This window comes from Lactuca serriola, chromosome 8 (assembly GCF_051521515.1).
Source record: "Lactuca serriola cultivar US96UC23 chromosome 8, Lser_US96UC23_V15, whole genome shotgun sequence".
Classification (NCBI taxonomy): domain Eukaryota; kingdom Viridiplantae; phylum Streptophyta; class Magnoliopsida; order Asterales; family Asteraceae; genus Lactuca; species Lactuca serriola.
Genome location: NC_136415.1, coordinates 31,302,878 through 31,317,372, shown reverse-complemented (window position 1 = coordinate 31,317,372; position 14,495 = coordinate 31,302,878). Strand labels below are relative to the sequence as shown.

Genomic DNA, 14,495 nt, shown 5'->3' with positions numbered 1-14,495 from the left:
ATATATCATAAGTATGTATTCGTTTTCTTAGCTGTTTTTTATTGTTCCAAATACAGTTTTAAATGTTCTCTCTTCCCTCTTTTGTTTAAACATTATGTTATAAATATAAATAACATAAAAAATGTTTATTAAAATTCGTAGAACACATGACTACGCGATATATATAACTAAACAAGTAAAATGATTAGTTAGAAAAACTTCAAAGTTCAAACCGTTTGGTATTTGTAAAGGGAAGTACATGTGTACTACATTCGTAGTACAAGGTATGTGTTGAAGTTTTATTTTCATTAGATCCCAACTACCATCTCACGGTTAGGTAGATTTGGTAGTCTTTCCCACAGTTTCTTTTTAACAGAAGTCCTCTTTTTTTGGATAATATATAAAAATGTATTCATAACAATGTGACTTTTTTATTTTATTTATAATGAACATGTGGTAAGATAATTAGTTTTTATGTTACGTTTTTGTCCACGGATGATGTCTACGTGGACTGGCTTAGGCAGACAAACATTAGGGCAGGGCAACTACCCCACAAAATTAATAACTATTGTTAGAATTTTTATAACTTTTACTGATAAGTTTGCAATTGTCCTTTTAAAAATTATAAAGATAGAAATAAAACCTTTAAACTTAAATTAGGATAACACAGTCTAATATAATTCTTCCAATACAAAAAATTAGGACATTCTGCATGTAATCCAATGGTACAAAGTTATTTTTTTTATAGAATCAAGAACAATAAATTAGTATCTTAATTCTTAAACATCGTAAAGACGAAAGCCGTCCTAGATTTGTTTTGTTTTGAGATTGAAAAATATAGAATTATGTTAAAGTGACTAATATGTCCTTAGCAATGGTTTACTGATATATCATTTTCAATGTTTTTTTTATTATTATCACATAGATATAGCAATATATTTAATTTTGTTTTTGGAAAATATGAAATTTTACTATTCAATTGGGGTCTTATTACAATCTAAAGTATATTAAAAAAAAATGGTGCAGTGAAAACTAAAAGTTTTGGGTTATATTTTAAAAATATAGATTCTGTTGTGGATAGTTTTTTTTTTCTTTTTTCATGCACATTAACGGTATTTTTCATGTAGCCGGCATCCTATATTAAAATAAAAAACATAAAAAGTTGTTGCTTGTATGATGGATCATATTATCATAAATCAAATCAATACATTAATAACAAATTAATTAAGGACAAAACTGCATAAATGGCCCTTGTGGTTTGATTAAAATTGTTATTTTAGTTAAAAAAAAAAAAAAAAAAAGGGTTTGGACTATCACCAGAGGTCTAAAATTTTCATTTTGTTGTTTCTTTAGTCCAATCTATTCTGATTTTTTTTAAATAACGAATTTAGCCCCTGTTAATATGATTTTCTTGTTTTTTTCTTAATTATTTTTTCTGATTTTCAGATTTAAAAAAATAAAATCTCTCTCTCTCTCTCCAAATACCCATCTTCTTCTTCCTGAAAATTGTCCACATGAACAAAAAAAAAACACTAAGAACGAAAAAACACCTAAAACAAAATGTTAAACACTTCAATTCTCAATGGAGATGGAGAAAAGTAGTGGCGTAGCCAAAATTTTGTTTTAGGGTAGGCCAAATAATTTATAAAATATTAACGGTAGTAAAATACTTCAAATAATAACAAAATGTAACAATATATGCAACAAAAGATATTATATTTGTTTATAATTTGAAATTTTTAATATATATATATATATATATATATATATATATATATATATATATATATATATATAACTCAAATTTATTTGGGTGGGCCAAGGCCCACCCTTGTACTAATGTGGCTACGCCACTGGAGAAAAGAGAATGAGAAATCATATCTAAGGTTAGTATTCTCCATCTGTTTTCAGATATGTTCATCTTCTCCATCTGTTTTCATATTTGTTTGTGTTCTTCATCACTGTTAGGATCAGTTTACAGCACCACCCCCTTCTTAGTTCATCTTCACCATCTGTGGCTTAATTTTCACTGTCATCGAAAAACCCACCCCAACCACACCCTCCAGTACCATGGTATCTGAAGACGAAATAGAGGGCATATCGAATAAGGGAGAAAGAAGAAAACGAAATCATGAAGATGAAATCAGATCGAGTTTGTGGGTTCTTCATCTAAACACAAACACGGTGATCTGAAGACGAAACGATGGAGGACAAAACCCTGAATCGAAATTCGCTTTTCTACCTCATCTCTCCGACGATAGTTTTCAGTCGTGAGCTCATGTCTCCGATCTCCTCCTCAAACAAGAACGGATGTGCACTAGTTAAGTCTGAAAACCTTCTTCAGATCTGTTGATCTGAAACCCCTCCTCCTCTTTATATTTAGTCATCCAACTTTCTTTCATCTTTTTTATTCCTGTAAACAACCATCGAAGCATAGATCTAATTACATAAAATCGATTTCCAGATAAAGATGAGGGATGAACACCCAAGAATCGATTTTCAGAAATTTTAGAACACGCACACACACTCTTAAATTGATTTCCAAAAACACAAAAACACACGATTTTAGTTTTTGATTCGTATTTAGGAATCTGATTCTTAAGTTACCCTTGAAAAAAAAACTCACAAATGATTTCCATTGAGTTATGATTTAGAAAAACCCAAATGAAAATGAGATTGGAAAGATACCCATATGAGATATATTTTCTTCAAAAGGAGAGAGAGAGAGAGAGAGAGAGAGAGAGAGAGAGAGAGAGAGAGAGAGAGAGAGAGAGAGAGAGAGAGAGAGAGAGAGAGAGAGAGAGAGAGAGAGATTTGATTCTTTTAATTTTTTTTAATCAAAAAAATATTTAAATAAATAAATAACTAAAAATGCAAAAAAAACAAAGGTAAAATCGTTTTTATAAAAAAGTTCAAAGCAAATCAGATCAAACTCGCAACAACATGAAAAGTTTGGATTCTGATATCAGTCCAAACCTTTTTGGATGAAAGTATCAATTTTCAGCTAACCATAACCATATGGACCATTTGTGCAGTTTTGTAGTAATTAAATATAATCTAGAAGGTTGAAACTTTCGTCCAACGGAACGGAAACCGTAAGTCAACGAAACGGTCGTGATGGCTGACGACTAACCACCGTCACCAAACCCCCAACACCCATCCAAAACGTGTTTCCCCTTTCTCTATTTAAATATCATCCACCACCCTTCCCTTCATTTCACCCATACCCTCGAATCAATCTGTTTATCCCTTTTCAAAGTCAAATCCTTTTCTCAGATTTCTTTCAAATTCATCCAACCATGTCTCAGGTATATTTAATTTTATTGTCAATGATATTATTAGGGTTACGCGATTGAGCTAGTTTTATCCATGTTCCTTTGATGTTTTTTATTATCACGTCATGCTCCGATCGTTTTGATTTGATTTGTTCTTGTATATATGGGTTTCTATTATGATCAAGGTTAACTTTTGTTTCGATCGGTCTTAAACCACTCTTAAATTTGTGTCTATGTTATCGAGGTTTAGAGTTGGATTATTATTCAATTTTCATGGAATCAGGTAGAAATAATCTTGCTATTATTATTATTAGAATTGTTTTTGTAGAACAATTAGATGCTAATTTCTGGATCTTTATTTATGTTGTTTTTGGAGCTTTCCAATAGAACAAGTCTCACAGACTTATGATCATGATAATATCATTCAAAATTGACCTTTGGTTGTAAACTGTCATCCTCAAACTTGATCCCTGTCAAACTTAAGTTGATCATTTTGTCATTTGGTTAAACAATCATACATATGTCGATTAGAAGCAACCCATCTTTTTGCCAATTGGTTTTAAACAGCTCAAATGATCTTTTACATTGTTAAATAAAATGATTTTTGTATTATGTTTACAATTTCTTTAACAAACAACTTACAAATCTGTTTTAATGGGAATGCAGACTGTTGTTCTTAAGGTTGGCATGTCATGTGGTGGCTGTGTTGGGGCTGTGAAGAGGGTTCTTGGCAAAATGGAAGGTTTGTTCCATAAAAAACAATCAAGATTTGAAATTTATAACTCAAGATTCCAAAATAACTTACTAATTTTTGTTATAAAATTATAATTCAGGGGTGGAAACTTTTGACATTGATCTTGAGCAACAAAAGGTGACAGTGAAGGGTAATGTGCAGCCAGATGCAGTTCTACAGACTGTTTCCAAGACAGGGAAGAAAACCGAGTTCTGGCCAGTTGAAGCAGCATCTGCTGTTGCTTAATCTACAAGTAGTAATGGATTCTGGAACTTGATATTACATTCTGTAGTTTGTTTTTATTTGTGTTTGTTCTAATTAATGTAAAGCTGAAACTATTATGTCACTATAACATTTGGTATTTTGAACTTGAGAATAAATGCACAGCATAATTCTTGTGTTGTGATATCTCAGATAAAAAGCTTGGTTTCATCTTTAGTCTCTATGTGTTTAAATTTAATTGAAAATTTTATTAATCAATAATGTTGGATGTTGGATTTGGGAACTTCATGTCATATACACCAATTGGCAGAGGCCACTAGGGCCTAAGGGAACATTCTAATATATCCAAAACAAATGACCCAAGGAATTTGAACATTTGAATATTTGATCAAAGACCTCAAAGTCAAAGTGAAGAAAGAAAACACACAAAAGGATAGATCATCTTCATCAATTGTTATCAATAAATATGTTAAGGTGTTGGATTCAGGATCTTAGTGTCATTTAACATCAAAATTTAGGGATCTTTTGTATGACTAAAAGGAAAGTAACACTACCGTTTTGGCAGATAATTATTGAGAGTGCGAAAAAAAGACGTGTAGAAGACGAAGATGCCTGATGAACAAGATAGATGGTTAGAACTTAGAAGATGGAAAAGCCATCCCATGATTCCTATTAATACTCTTGTGCATATTTGTATTGGGCAAAAAAATAAGGAAACAAATATACCACTAGAATAACTAATGGACAGTTGCTAATATAGGCTCCTCAACAATACATAGGTAAAATTTATAAATGACACCCCTCCATACTCAAGGAGGATTGTGAAAAATGACTAGAGTCTCGGCATTATTGGAGACCTAAAGAAGGTGAACCGGGTGACCAACAACACGGACGAAATTTGAACCCTCAACTTCAAGAAGGTAGGACAACACCTGATACCGTTAGGCTAGAAACCCTTTGGTACTAGTCTTTATTCACATAGGAAATACTTATCACTCCACATCATCTATATAATTTATTTTTTTTATTTATTTTAATTACATAATTTTAATAAAAAGAAAACCTTTTCTTTAAAACAGGATAATTTTTTAATTACATAATGTTAATAAAAAACACAACCTTTTTTTAAACAAGATAATTTTGTAATTACATAATTTTAATAACAACACAACCTTTATTTTTTTAAAATAGGAAATTTATCATTGAACAAGATAAAAATTACATTACTAAATGGAAAATAAGAATTACATTAATAACCTAAAAACGATAAAAAAAATGTTACGCTAATATTAAAAATTACATTAAAACGTAAACATTGGAAACTGACTCGTCCTCATCGTCTTGGTTATTTTTCCTCACATAAATGTGATCCCTCAAATCTTAACGAAGATTGCTGTGCGTTTTTGAGTTTTATATCTACAAAATTCTTGTGTCGTATTCCAAGCTACCAACTTGTATTTATACAAGTGGATGAAATACATCATTCAGGTTATACATACATATAGTCCGACCCTTCTTATCTTCGAATACCATATTATGCAAAATGAAACAAGCAATCAATATATTATTTATTTTTCCCCTATCATTTGCGCGTATCGAGTGTTTTATATATTGTTATTTCTTATGGATATTTGTATATGATTTGACAGTAACATACTATGGATATATCCATCTCCAAGGTAATACATAAACTTGTATTCATTTACATTCACAACATATGGGAAGTCATGTGATTTCCCTACAAAATTCCATTGAATATCGGTGACGCATATAGTACATTCAAGTCAAGTGACCTTGCCATGCCAAAGAAAGCATGCCAAAACCATAGATCGTTTAACACTAATGCTTTTAGCATTATAGTCGGTACTCCATGACCACCCTTTGTGAATTGACCTCGTATGCATCCGAACAATTTTCCCACTCCAACTCTGTATAATCAATGCTACAAAGCATTCCTAGGAAACTTTGTGTACTTTCATGTGTAGAGAAATTTAGGGTTTATGGTAGAGATCTGGATACCAACTTGGATCATGATATCACGTTCCGAACTAATATTTCTACCCTATACCTGGGTTACAAGAAATTCAGCTTAGGATAATCCAAGTGGACACTTACGATTCTATATATTAAACGAGATTAGGGTTGGCCGTCATTAGTTGCTTTGGAAGCAATGTAACACCCCCCTCTGGCACGTATCACAATATTGTCCGCTCCATGACCACCCTTTGTGAATTGACCTCGTATGCATCCGAACAATTTTCCCACTCCAACTCTGTATAATCAATGCTACAAAGCATTCCTAGGAAACTTTGTGTACTTTCATGTGTAGAGAAATTTAGGGTTTATGGTAGAGATCTGGATACCAGCTTAGATCATGATATCACGTTCCGAACTGATATTTCTACCCTATACCTGGGTTACAAGAAATTCAGCCTAGGATAATCCAAGTGGACACTTACGATTCTATATATTAAACGAGATTAGGGTTGGGCTGTCATTAGTTGCTTTGGAAGCAATGTAACACCCCCCACCCGAGCACGCTTAACTGCAGTGTTCTTATGGGATCTGCTGCCCCCACGACTTTAAAACGTGTTGTGATAGGGAAGGTATCCACACCCCTTATAAGGAATGTTTAGTTCTCCTTCCCAGCCAATGTGGGATCAGATCTAACCCACTTTCACCCCCCATTATAGGGTTCGACATCCCCGTCGAACACATCAACCCGTGCCCTGGCTCTGATACCATTTGTAACACCCCCCTCTGGCACGTATCACAATATTGTCCGCTTTGGGCCACTCGACACGAGGACTTCTCAGGGGGTCACCCATCCTGGTACTACTCCCGCCCGAGCACGCTTAACTGCAGAGTTCTTATGGGATCTGCTGCCCTCACGACTTTAAAACGCGTTGTGATAGGGAAGGTATCCACACCCCTTATAAGGAATGCTTGGTTCTCCTTCCCAGCCAATGTGGGATCAGATCTAACCCACTTAAATTGTAACGCCCGCAGATCCGTGCTACTCAATTTAGAGGCAATAGGGGTCGAAAACGACTTTTCGACAAAAAGATTATTTAGAATAAATAATCTTAACCAAGTTGTAGAATATGTCACAAGGTTTCTGTACATATAAAGAACGCCGAAATCCGAGTTATAACGAAGAAGTTATGACCCGTCGAAGTTTCGCGTCGGAACCGGCACGGCATCGGGAAGCGTAAATAGTGAATTTACGATAGAGCGAGATTTAGCCTTAGAGCTCTAAACTAAAGTCGTAGAATATGTTAAACTAAGAACATCAATAAAAAGAACGCCCAAATCTGACTTCGTATAAAGAAGTTATGATTTTTCGAAGTTTCGGATTAGCAGTGTACAGCCTGAAACTCGAATATTAAATCGAGCGATTTTTAGCCGACACGACCTGAACGAGAATCGAAGATCTCGTTAAGAGTAGCGTAACGAGAACAAGATGGGCGAAAACGGATGTCAGATGAAGAAGTTATGAGGATTTAACGGACCAATCCTGTCCCGGCCTGTTAATAATATAAAATTTAAAATCGAGCCAAAATTAGCTGACGAAGTCTAAACGAAAGTTGTAGAGTACGTTCCACCTTCGCATGGATATAAAGAACGTCGAAAACGGAGGTTGTACGCGAAAGTTACGAGTTTTTAAAGTTTATGATCAAATTTGCGAAGGCTGATAATGATTTGATGACGTGGCGCGTTGTGGGCCGTCCATCGCAGATCAGTGAACGCTTCGGATTCGGACACGCCTCGCTTCGCATTACGCCCAGCGTCCGAGTTCGGTACGCCCAGCGTACCCTCCGGCCTTATCCTTCCGACGAATGCGAGACAACTGGTCCGAGGTGGCACCCTTATCCGAACTACGCCCCGCGTAGTGTTGCTGTACGCCCAACGTATGACCGAGGGCGCGCACCTATAAAAAGGCAGCGAGGGCAGCCATTTTTCTTGCACCAAAACTGTCACACCCCAAAACCGGAACGACGGAAACGTTCTGGGGTGGATGACGTCATGTCAAGTATCACAACACATGCATTATAGTAATCAAAGTACAACAACACATTGCATTAATAGTAATAGTTTTACATGATTTACTTTACAATACAACAAGGTAATACAAGTAATAGAATAAATACAGCGTGGTACTAAGCTATCTTCATCAACAGCTTTTGGGATGTACCTGTCTAATACTGACCTGAGAATACAAGTTATTTGAAAAGCGAGTATCAGCATTTTTACAAATGCTGGTGAGTTCATAAGCATTTAGTGACTTTTTATTCAAATAACTTTATAATGTAGTAGTTTAAGAATTTACAGTGCATTAGATTTCTTTCCAGAAAATCCTATATTTTCTTTAAATAAAGCAGTCTTCTACCAAGACTGGACGGAGTTAGTGTGATAAAGGTAGTTTTTCCCTTAATTGCTATCACTATCAAAATACAGAATTTGATTATTAAAGAAAGCCAGAGAAGTCAGGGAAAATACATATGCCTCAGCAGCGAGGACTGCTGACTAAGGCAAGGGAATCATAGACTCCAGGAGAGTATCAAACGAACGACACGCCTGGTTCAGTCTAACAAAAGAAGACAGAGACCCCAGAAGGTACCAAATGAAAGGTACAGCTGGTAACGTCTAAAACAGTGAATACAGACCGTAGACAGTATCAAATGAAAGATACATCTCGCAAGGTCAAAACAATGAATACAGACCGCAGACAGTATCAAATGAAAGATACATCTTGCAAGGTCAAAACAAAGGATACAGACCGCAGACAGTATCAAATGAAAGATACATCTTGCAAGGTCAAAACAGTGTGACTCTGGAAATGAGTTACCAGCATATAGTGTAAATTGCTGGTGAAATACCGTTACCTTAAGACCATGAATTATAAGGCAACCTGGGATACTCGTAACCATACTAACCGACACTAGAGAACCAGACGCCCTACAAGCGTCTAGAGAATATGACATTTGTCACCCCTTGGCTTGGTAGGCCGTGGACTGTAGCTAGCAGTCAGGGTGCGGGGGTGTCAATCCCGTATAGATCTATACACACAATGTCCGCTCTCCCTACAGGAGACTCTGGTTACCAACTAGACGATGGAGAAGGCCGTGTCCTGAAGATGCATCCCAAATAGTGGGTAGAGACTTCCAAATAGTGGGTTTCTAATGTAAGTGTTGAACTAGAGGTAGAGACTCATAACCGAATTGACTAAAGTAAACCCATATGTCTATGCTTGTGTTCATAATATATAACTAATGAATCAAACGACCTTCGGATGGACATCCGATCCCACCAGACCACATCTCAATGAAGAAAAGGAAATAGGGCGGACAAACCTTCCTAAGTCCTTCAATCATTACTTATATGCATCTAGACAAGCATAGACATACATCTAACTACGCTTGAGTGTGTAACAAGTGGATTCATATCGTGAAGTATAAGTGCACGGTGTGGAATAACCGAATCGTGAAGTATAAGCGTGCCAAAAGTAAGTGTATCACGAAGTAGAAGCGATAACAAGTGAAGTAGGAGCGTATCGAGTTTAAGTGAAGTAGAAGCGATATCAAGTATAAGTGAAGTAGAAGCGTATCACTAAGTAAGAGTGTGAACAAGTATAAGCGCCCAGCAGGTATAAGTGTATCACGAAGTGGAAACGACAACTGGTGAAGTAAAAGCTTCTATCAAGTATAAGTGGCTACAAGTATAAGCGATATATAGAGACAATAACTGGTATAAGCATATCACGAAGGAAATGTATTATCAAGTAGGAGTTTTAAATAAGTAAAAGCGAAGCAGCAGTAACTAACAAGTAAAAGTATACGTCGTGAAAAGGGAACTTTGATGAAAACCTTGGAAAAACCTTTATACTCAGGGAAAATCACAATTGGTATTCTTTGGTAAAATAAGTTAGAAAACCTTTAGAAATCTTTGGACCTTTATAAACCAGGTTTAAATGAATTTAGATAAAACAATATAAGTAAGAGTTTTGAACAAGTGAAAACCTTTTTGAAAACCATTTATAGCATCCTACTCGGTAAAAACAGTGTACAGTGGTAAAACCTTGTGCATGCGGGTTATCAATCACATGTGATTGATATGATAACTGGCATGTTTAACTTGTATTCCCCCCTATAAAACATGTAAAAACATTGAAAGGTTCATTCAGGGGTATGAACTCACCTGGTATAAGTAGGTCTGACGAAGGTGCCGTTTGAGCGTTCGGTGTCACGTAAGGACTCGAACACACTCAATGACCTATTTAACATATGATAACATATGTTCACATACAATTAGTATATTTAATACTAATTAAACAAGTATACGCACTCAAAGGAGCGGAAAACACTTTGGTTAAGTGTTTGGGTGTCCCGGGTAGCGTCTAAAGGTGTGTATGGCTTAGGAATGGAGTTTACTACCCGAGAGTAAACTCCCAAAGCTATGTTTACGACCCAGGGACATCTCACCATGAGTTTACGGCCGTAAACTCATGGTGAGAGGTTCTAGTGTGTTTTAAGGCTTCTAACTTGTTCATGGGATTATTCTAGGTCCAAAACTATATAGTATGAATGAGTTTAAGGTCTTAAAGGGCATCCTAATGGAGTTTACGGCCCAGGGACAACTCCTAAGGGAGTTTACGGCCGTAAACTCTTATCCTTTGAGTTTAGTGAAGTTTCAAGCCCCTAATACCTTGCTAGTAATTTATAATGAAGTGTGAGGCCATTTGGGGGATTTAAAACTATCATTTGGGTATGTTTAGGGGTGTTTACGGCCCTGGTACATGCCTGGGCTGTACACTCCTTTTGTCTCTCCATTTTGATGTGTTTAAATGGTTTAAACCCGAAATGATAAGCCCTTAATTTATGTATTAAGTCCAAGGGTGTTTTAGGAGTGTGTTTGGGGCATTTTAACCATTTTAAGAGGTGTTTACGGCCTTGGCATATGCATGGGCCGTAAACTCCCTTTTATGCCTCAAAATGATTGTTTTAAATGAGCAAACACTCCTAGGCTAATTCCTCTATTTATTTCCAAGCTTTTAGGGACAAGTTTGGGTCTTTTTGGCCTCAAATAAGGTGTTTACGGCCTAAGGAGGAGCTTAGGCCGTGAACTCCTTTTCAACAGCTTAAATGGTCCAATTCTAGGCTATAAACATGAATCATAATGTTTAGAATAAGCTAGGATAATGATAGCTTCATTTTATTTACTTCTTTTTATAGTTTATTTTAGTACATTTTAGTTAACTTCCATGCATATTTTCCCTTTTGTTATTTTTATGACCATTTCGGGGTACTTTCTAGTTTCTTGAGCATTATTGCAGATTTTCTTGGAAACTAGCGGGGTGGCACTCTTGGGAGGCGATTGGGCTTGAAAGGAATTGGGGATTTCGTGCTTGATGGCTATGAAGGTGACTCATGGGGTGGACCTGTCAATTGCTTGAAGACTTGGAAGAATTGAGCTTTAAATTTGAAAAACGTGGGAGAATTCTTGAGTGTGCAAGATCAATATTTGGGAGTTTGCGGAAGTTTAGAGTGATGTGGATAGACAAATTGGGCTTTAATTGAAGATATATTGAAGAAAAATGGGCTAGGAGTTGATTGGATTCGAACTGGGCCAATGGATTAGCTGTGGGGGCCCAAAACTTGAAGAAGCCCAAAATTACCCGTCAGAGCCCGCGGCCCGCGTAAGATTCCCCGCGGCCCGCGTGGGTTCCTGACTAGGGCAATTTCGGGATTTTGCTAAGAGCTCTATTTTGGGAAGTTTGGTGTGCCTCTTTAGCCTAATCTTGAAGGTCCGATTTGGAGACTTTCTCTCTGGATTTTGGAGCACTTTTGGAGGCCAAGAACACTTGAAGAATATCTTCTTTTCATCTCTTGAATCTTGTCAAATGTTTGGTACAATCTTATCTAACTTTGTTCATTTGAGTTTAGCCATGCTTGGCTAAACAAATCTTGGTTGACTTTTTGTTGAATCTTTTGAACTTTTGTTGGATGTTGAAGAATCCATGAACTTGTTCTTAAATCTTTATGGAATTGTTTTGTGTTTTATCATATTATCACTACTAGTATGTTTTTATTCATGAGTTTAAATATGTTTGTGGTGATTAGTTGGCTAATTTCTTGATTAAGTAAATGATCCTCAAATTAGCAAGCAACAAATGATTTTTGTGTTGTTTTTGCTTCACGCAATCATAAAAACATTTCCTCCAACATGGTGGTGACAGCATTTGACCCCTCTTGGATTTGGTGACTTTTTGGTTCTTAATGCCAGTTGACTTTCACTAATTACATGCTATTTGGAATTAGTGACTTTGACTAAGGAAATTGTTATGAGCTTCTCTAGCCATTTCAACAATTAAGAAAAGTCTAGGTAATCTCAAGCTCCTTGGATTACTATAGCCAAATTAAGGACTTAAATCAAAGTATTGAACCATTGGATTCTAATGATATGTTCATCAAAAGTCAAAGCGAGGAAACTTTAAGTCAACCATCTCTCCCTTATTGATTTTACATTAAACTCTTATTTTTGTTGCATTTGTCTATTTAAATCATAGTTAATTCTAGTTTGTTTCAAGTATTTCAAAACATCAAAACCCCCCATTTTATTTTTATTGTCATTTTACAAGTATTTTTACAAAGAGATTTTTCATAGAGTTATAAATTGAACCAATCTCCGTGGATTCGATCCCTTTACCACTATACACTATTTTAGTGTGTAATATTTAGGGTTATTATTTGTGGTGGCCTCGACAACCACCAGATAAACGGACTTACGATTTGGAAGCGTTTGGTTGCGGTTTCGGGTCGAAAACGAGTCTAGAGAGAGAGTATAGAGAGAGAGAGAGTGAAAAAGGTTGAAATGGGGTTTACTCCCCTTTATATATGGGTGGGAGTTGGAGCTCGGTAAAATTCTACCCGATACTGTCGTTTAACGGGGCATTTGGTTGCACCCAATTTAGTGGTCGTAATAATAAAACTAACATGTCCATTAAAATGGAAATGTGTATCACGGGTTTTTATTTCTCTTATAATGACTTAACGACATAAAGATATAAATAAATGAAACATTTATTTATTTGACGACCTCTAATTAACGGAACTTTTATACAGTGGAGTATTCCGTTAACGGTAACGGGGTAATGTAACGGATTAACTTTGGGTTGTCACAAAAACTCATTCTCTCTCTAAGAACTTTCTCTCTCTAGCCCCTTTTGAGTCCCCTAAAGTCTAGGTGAACCCCTAGCACCCTAAGGAAGCCCCGAGGCTCCCGGAGTCCCGAGAAAAAGGAGTCTTTCGGTTTCGAAACGCTGCTCCAATTAAGTTTCGGTTTTCGATAAAATTCGCTGTAAGTGTGATGCGCTTACGCAATTTTTAATATAGCTTTCAAATAATTATAGGAATGTTATTAGGTCCTTAAAATAATTATTTGGGCTATTATTATGAGTTATATGGAGTGTTATTAATGCTTAATAATAGTCAGACTAACTAATTTGTCGCGGTTATCGTTAGACTAAACCCTAGTGGTATTGGTACTAGGTTTTATCGAAGGAAATCGTTTTGAGAGTATCGAAGCGCTGTCTGAGTGCTGAGTCACCACCTTTCAGGTGAGTGCATAGTCCCTTTCATCTTACACATAGATATGAAGTATTTTATATAAACTACGTGCTATATGTGCATATTATCTGAATACTTGTTGTCTATGGATGAACGTTTTATACATGTTTTAAAGGATTTAAACCGTATACGTATTTTATATATACGAATATGTTGGGTATGAGATGGGTAGATGAATGATGAGAGATAGAAGATGATGTGAGTATACATTGGCAGCTATAGACTTAGTGCCTATGGGACGAACACCGGTAGCTATGGACTTAGTACCTATTAGTTAGACGCTGGTAGCTATGGATTTAGTACCTATTAGGAATTGGTAGCTATGGACTTAGTACCTATTAGTTAGACGCTGGTAGCTATGGATTTAGTACCTGTTAGGAATTGGTAGCTATGGACTTAGTACCTATTAAACACTGGTAGCTATGGAATTAGTACCCGATGAGTAGAATATAGCAGCTATGGAATTAGTGTTTTACGAACGAACATTGGCAGCTATGGATTTAGTGTCAGTCCTATAACCCTGGAAGTAAGGGACTTCGGAATAAACGAATGCAGGATAGATGACTCTTAGGTTAAATCCTTAAGAGTAAAGAAGATAATGGGGATGGGTAATTGGGTTGATTGTTTGATTGTTTAAACATAATAATTATATTATTGTGG

General features: G+C 35.9%; 1 protein-coding gene across 2 annotated transcripts; it reads left to right on the top strand.

Moving 5' to 3' along the window:
• Nucleotides 1-3,130: 3,130 nt before the first annotated feature.
• On the top strand, nucleotides 3,131-4,408 carry ATX1 (homolog of anti-oxidant 1). Of its 2 annotated transcripts, XM_079016701.1 has the most exons (3): nucleotides 3,131-3,287; nucleotides 3,921-3,996; nucleotides 4,088-4,408. In XM_079016701.1, the coding sequence occupies exons 1-3, from the start codon at nucleotides 3,279-3,281 to the stop codon at nucleotides 4,231-4,233; spliced, it is 231 nt and encodes a 76-aa protein (XP_078872827.1). In that variant the 5' UTR covers nucleotides 3,131-3,278; the 3' UTR covers nucleotides 4,234-4,408. The 2 variants fall into 2 exon arrangements, with proteins under 2 accessions (XP_078872827.1, XP_078872826.1); XM_079016700.1 differs by lacking the exon at nucleotides 3,131-3,287 and having other exon boundaries at nucleotides 3,901-3,996.
• Nucleotides 4,409-14,495: the final 10,087 nt, after the last annotated feature.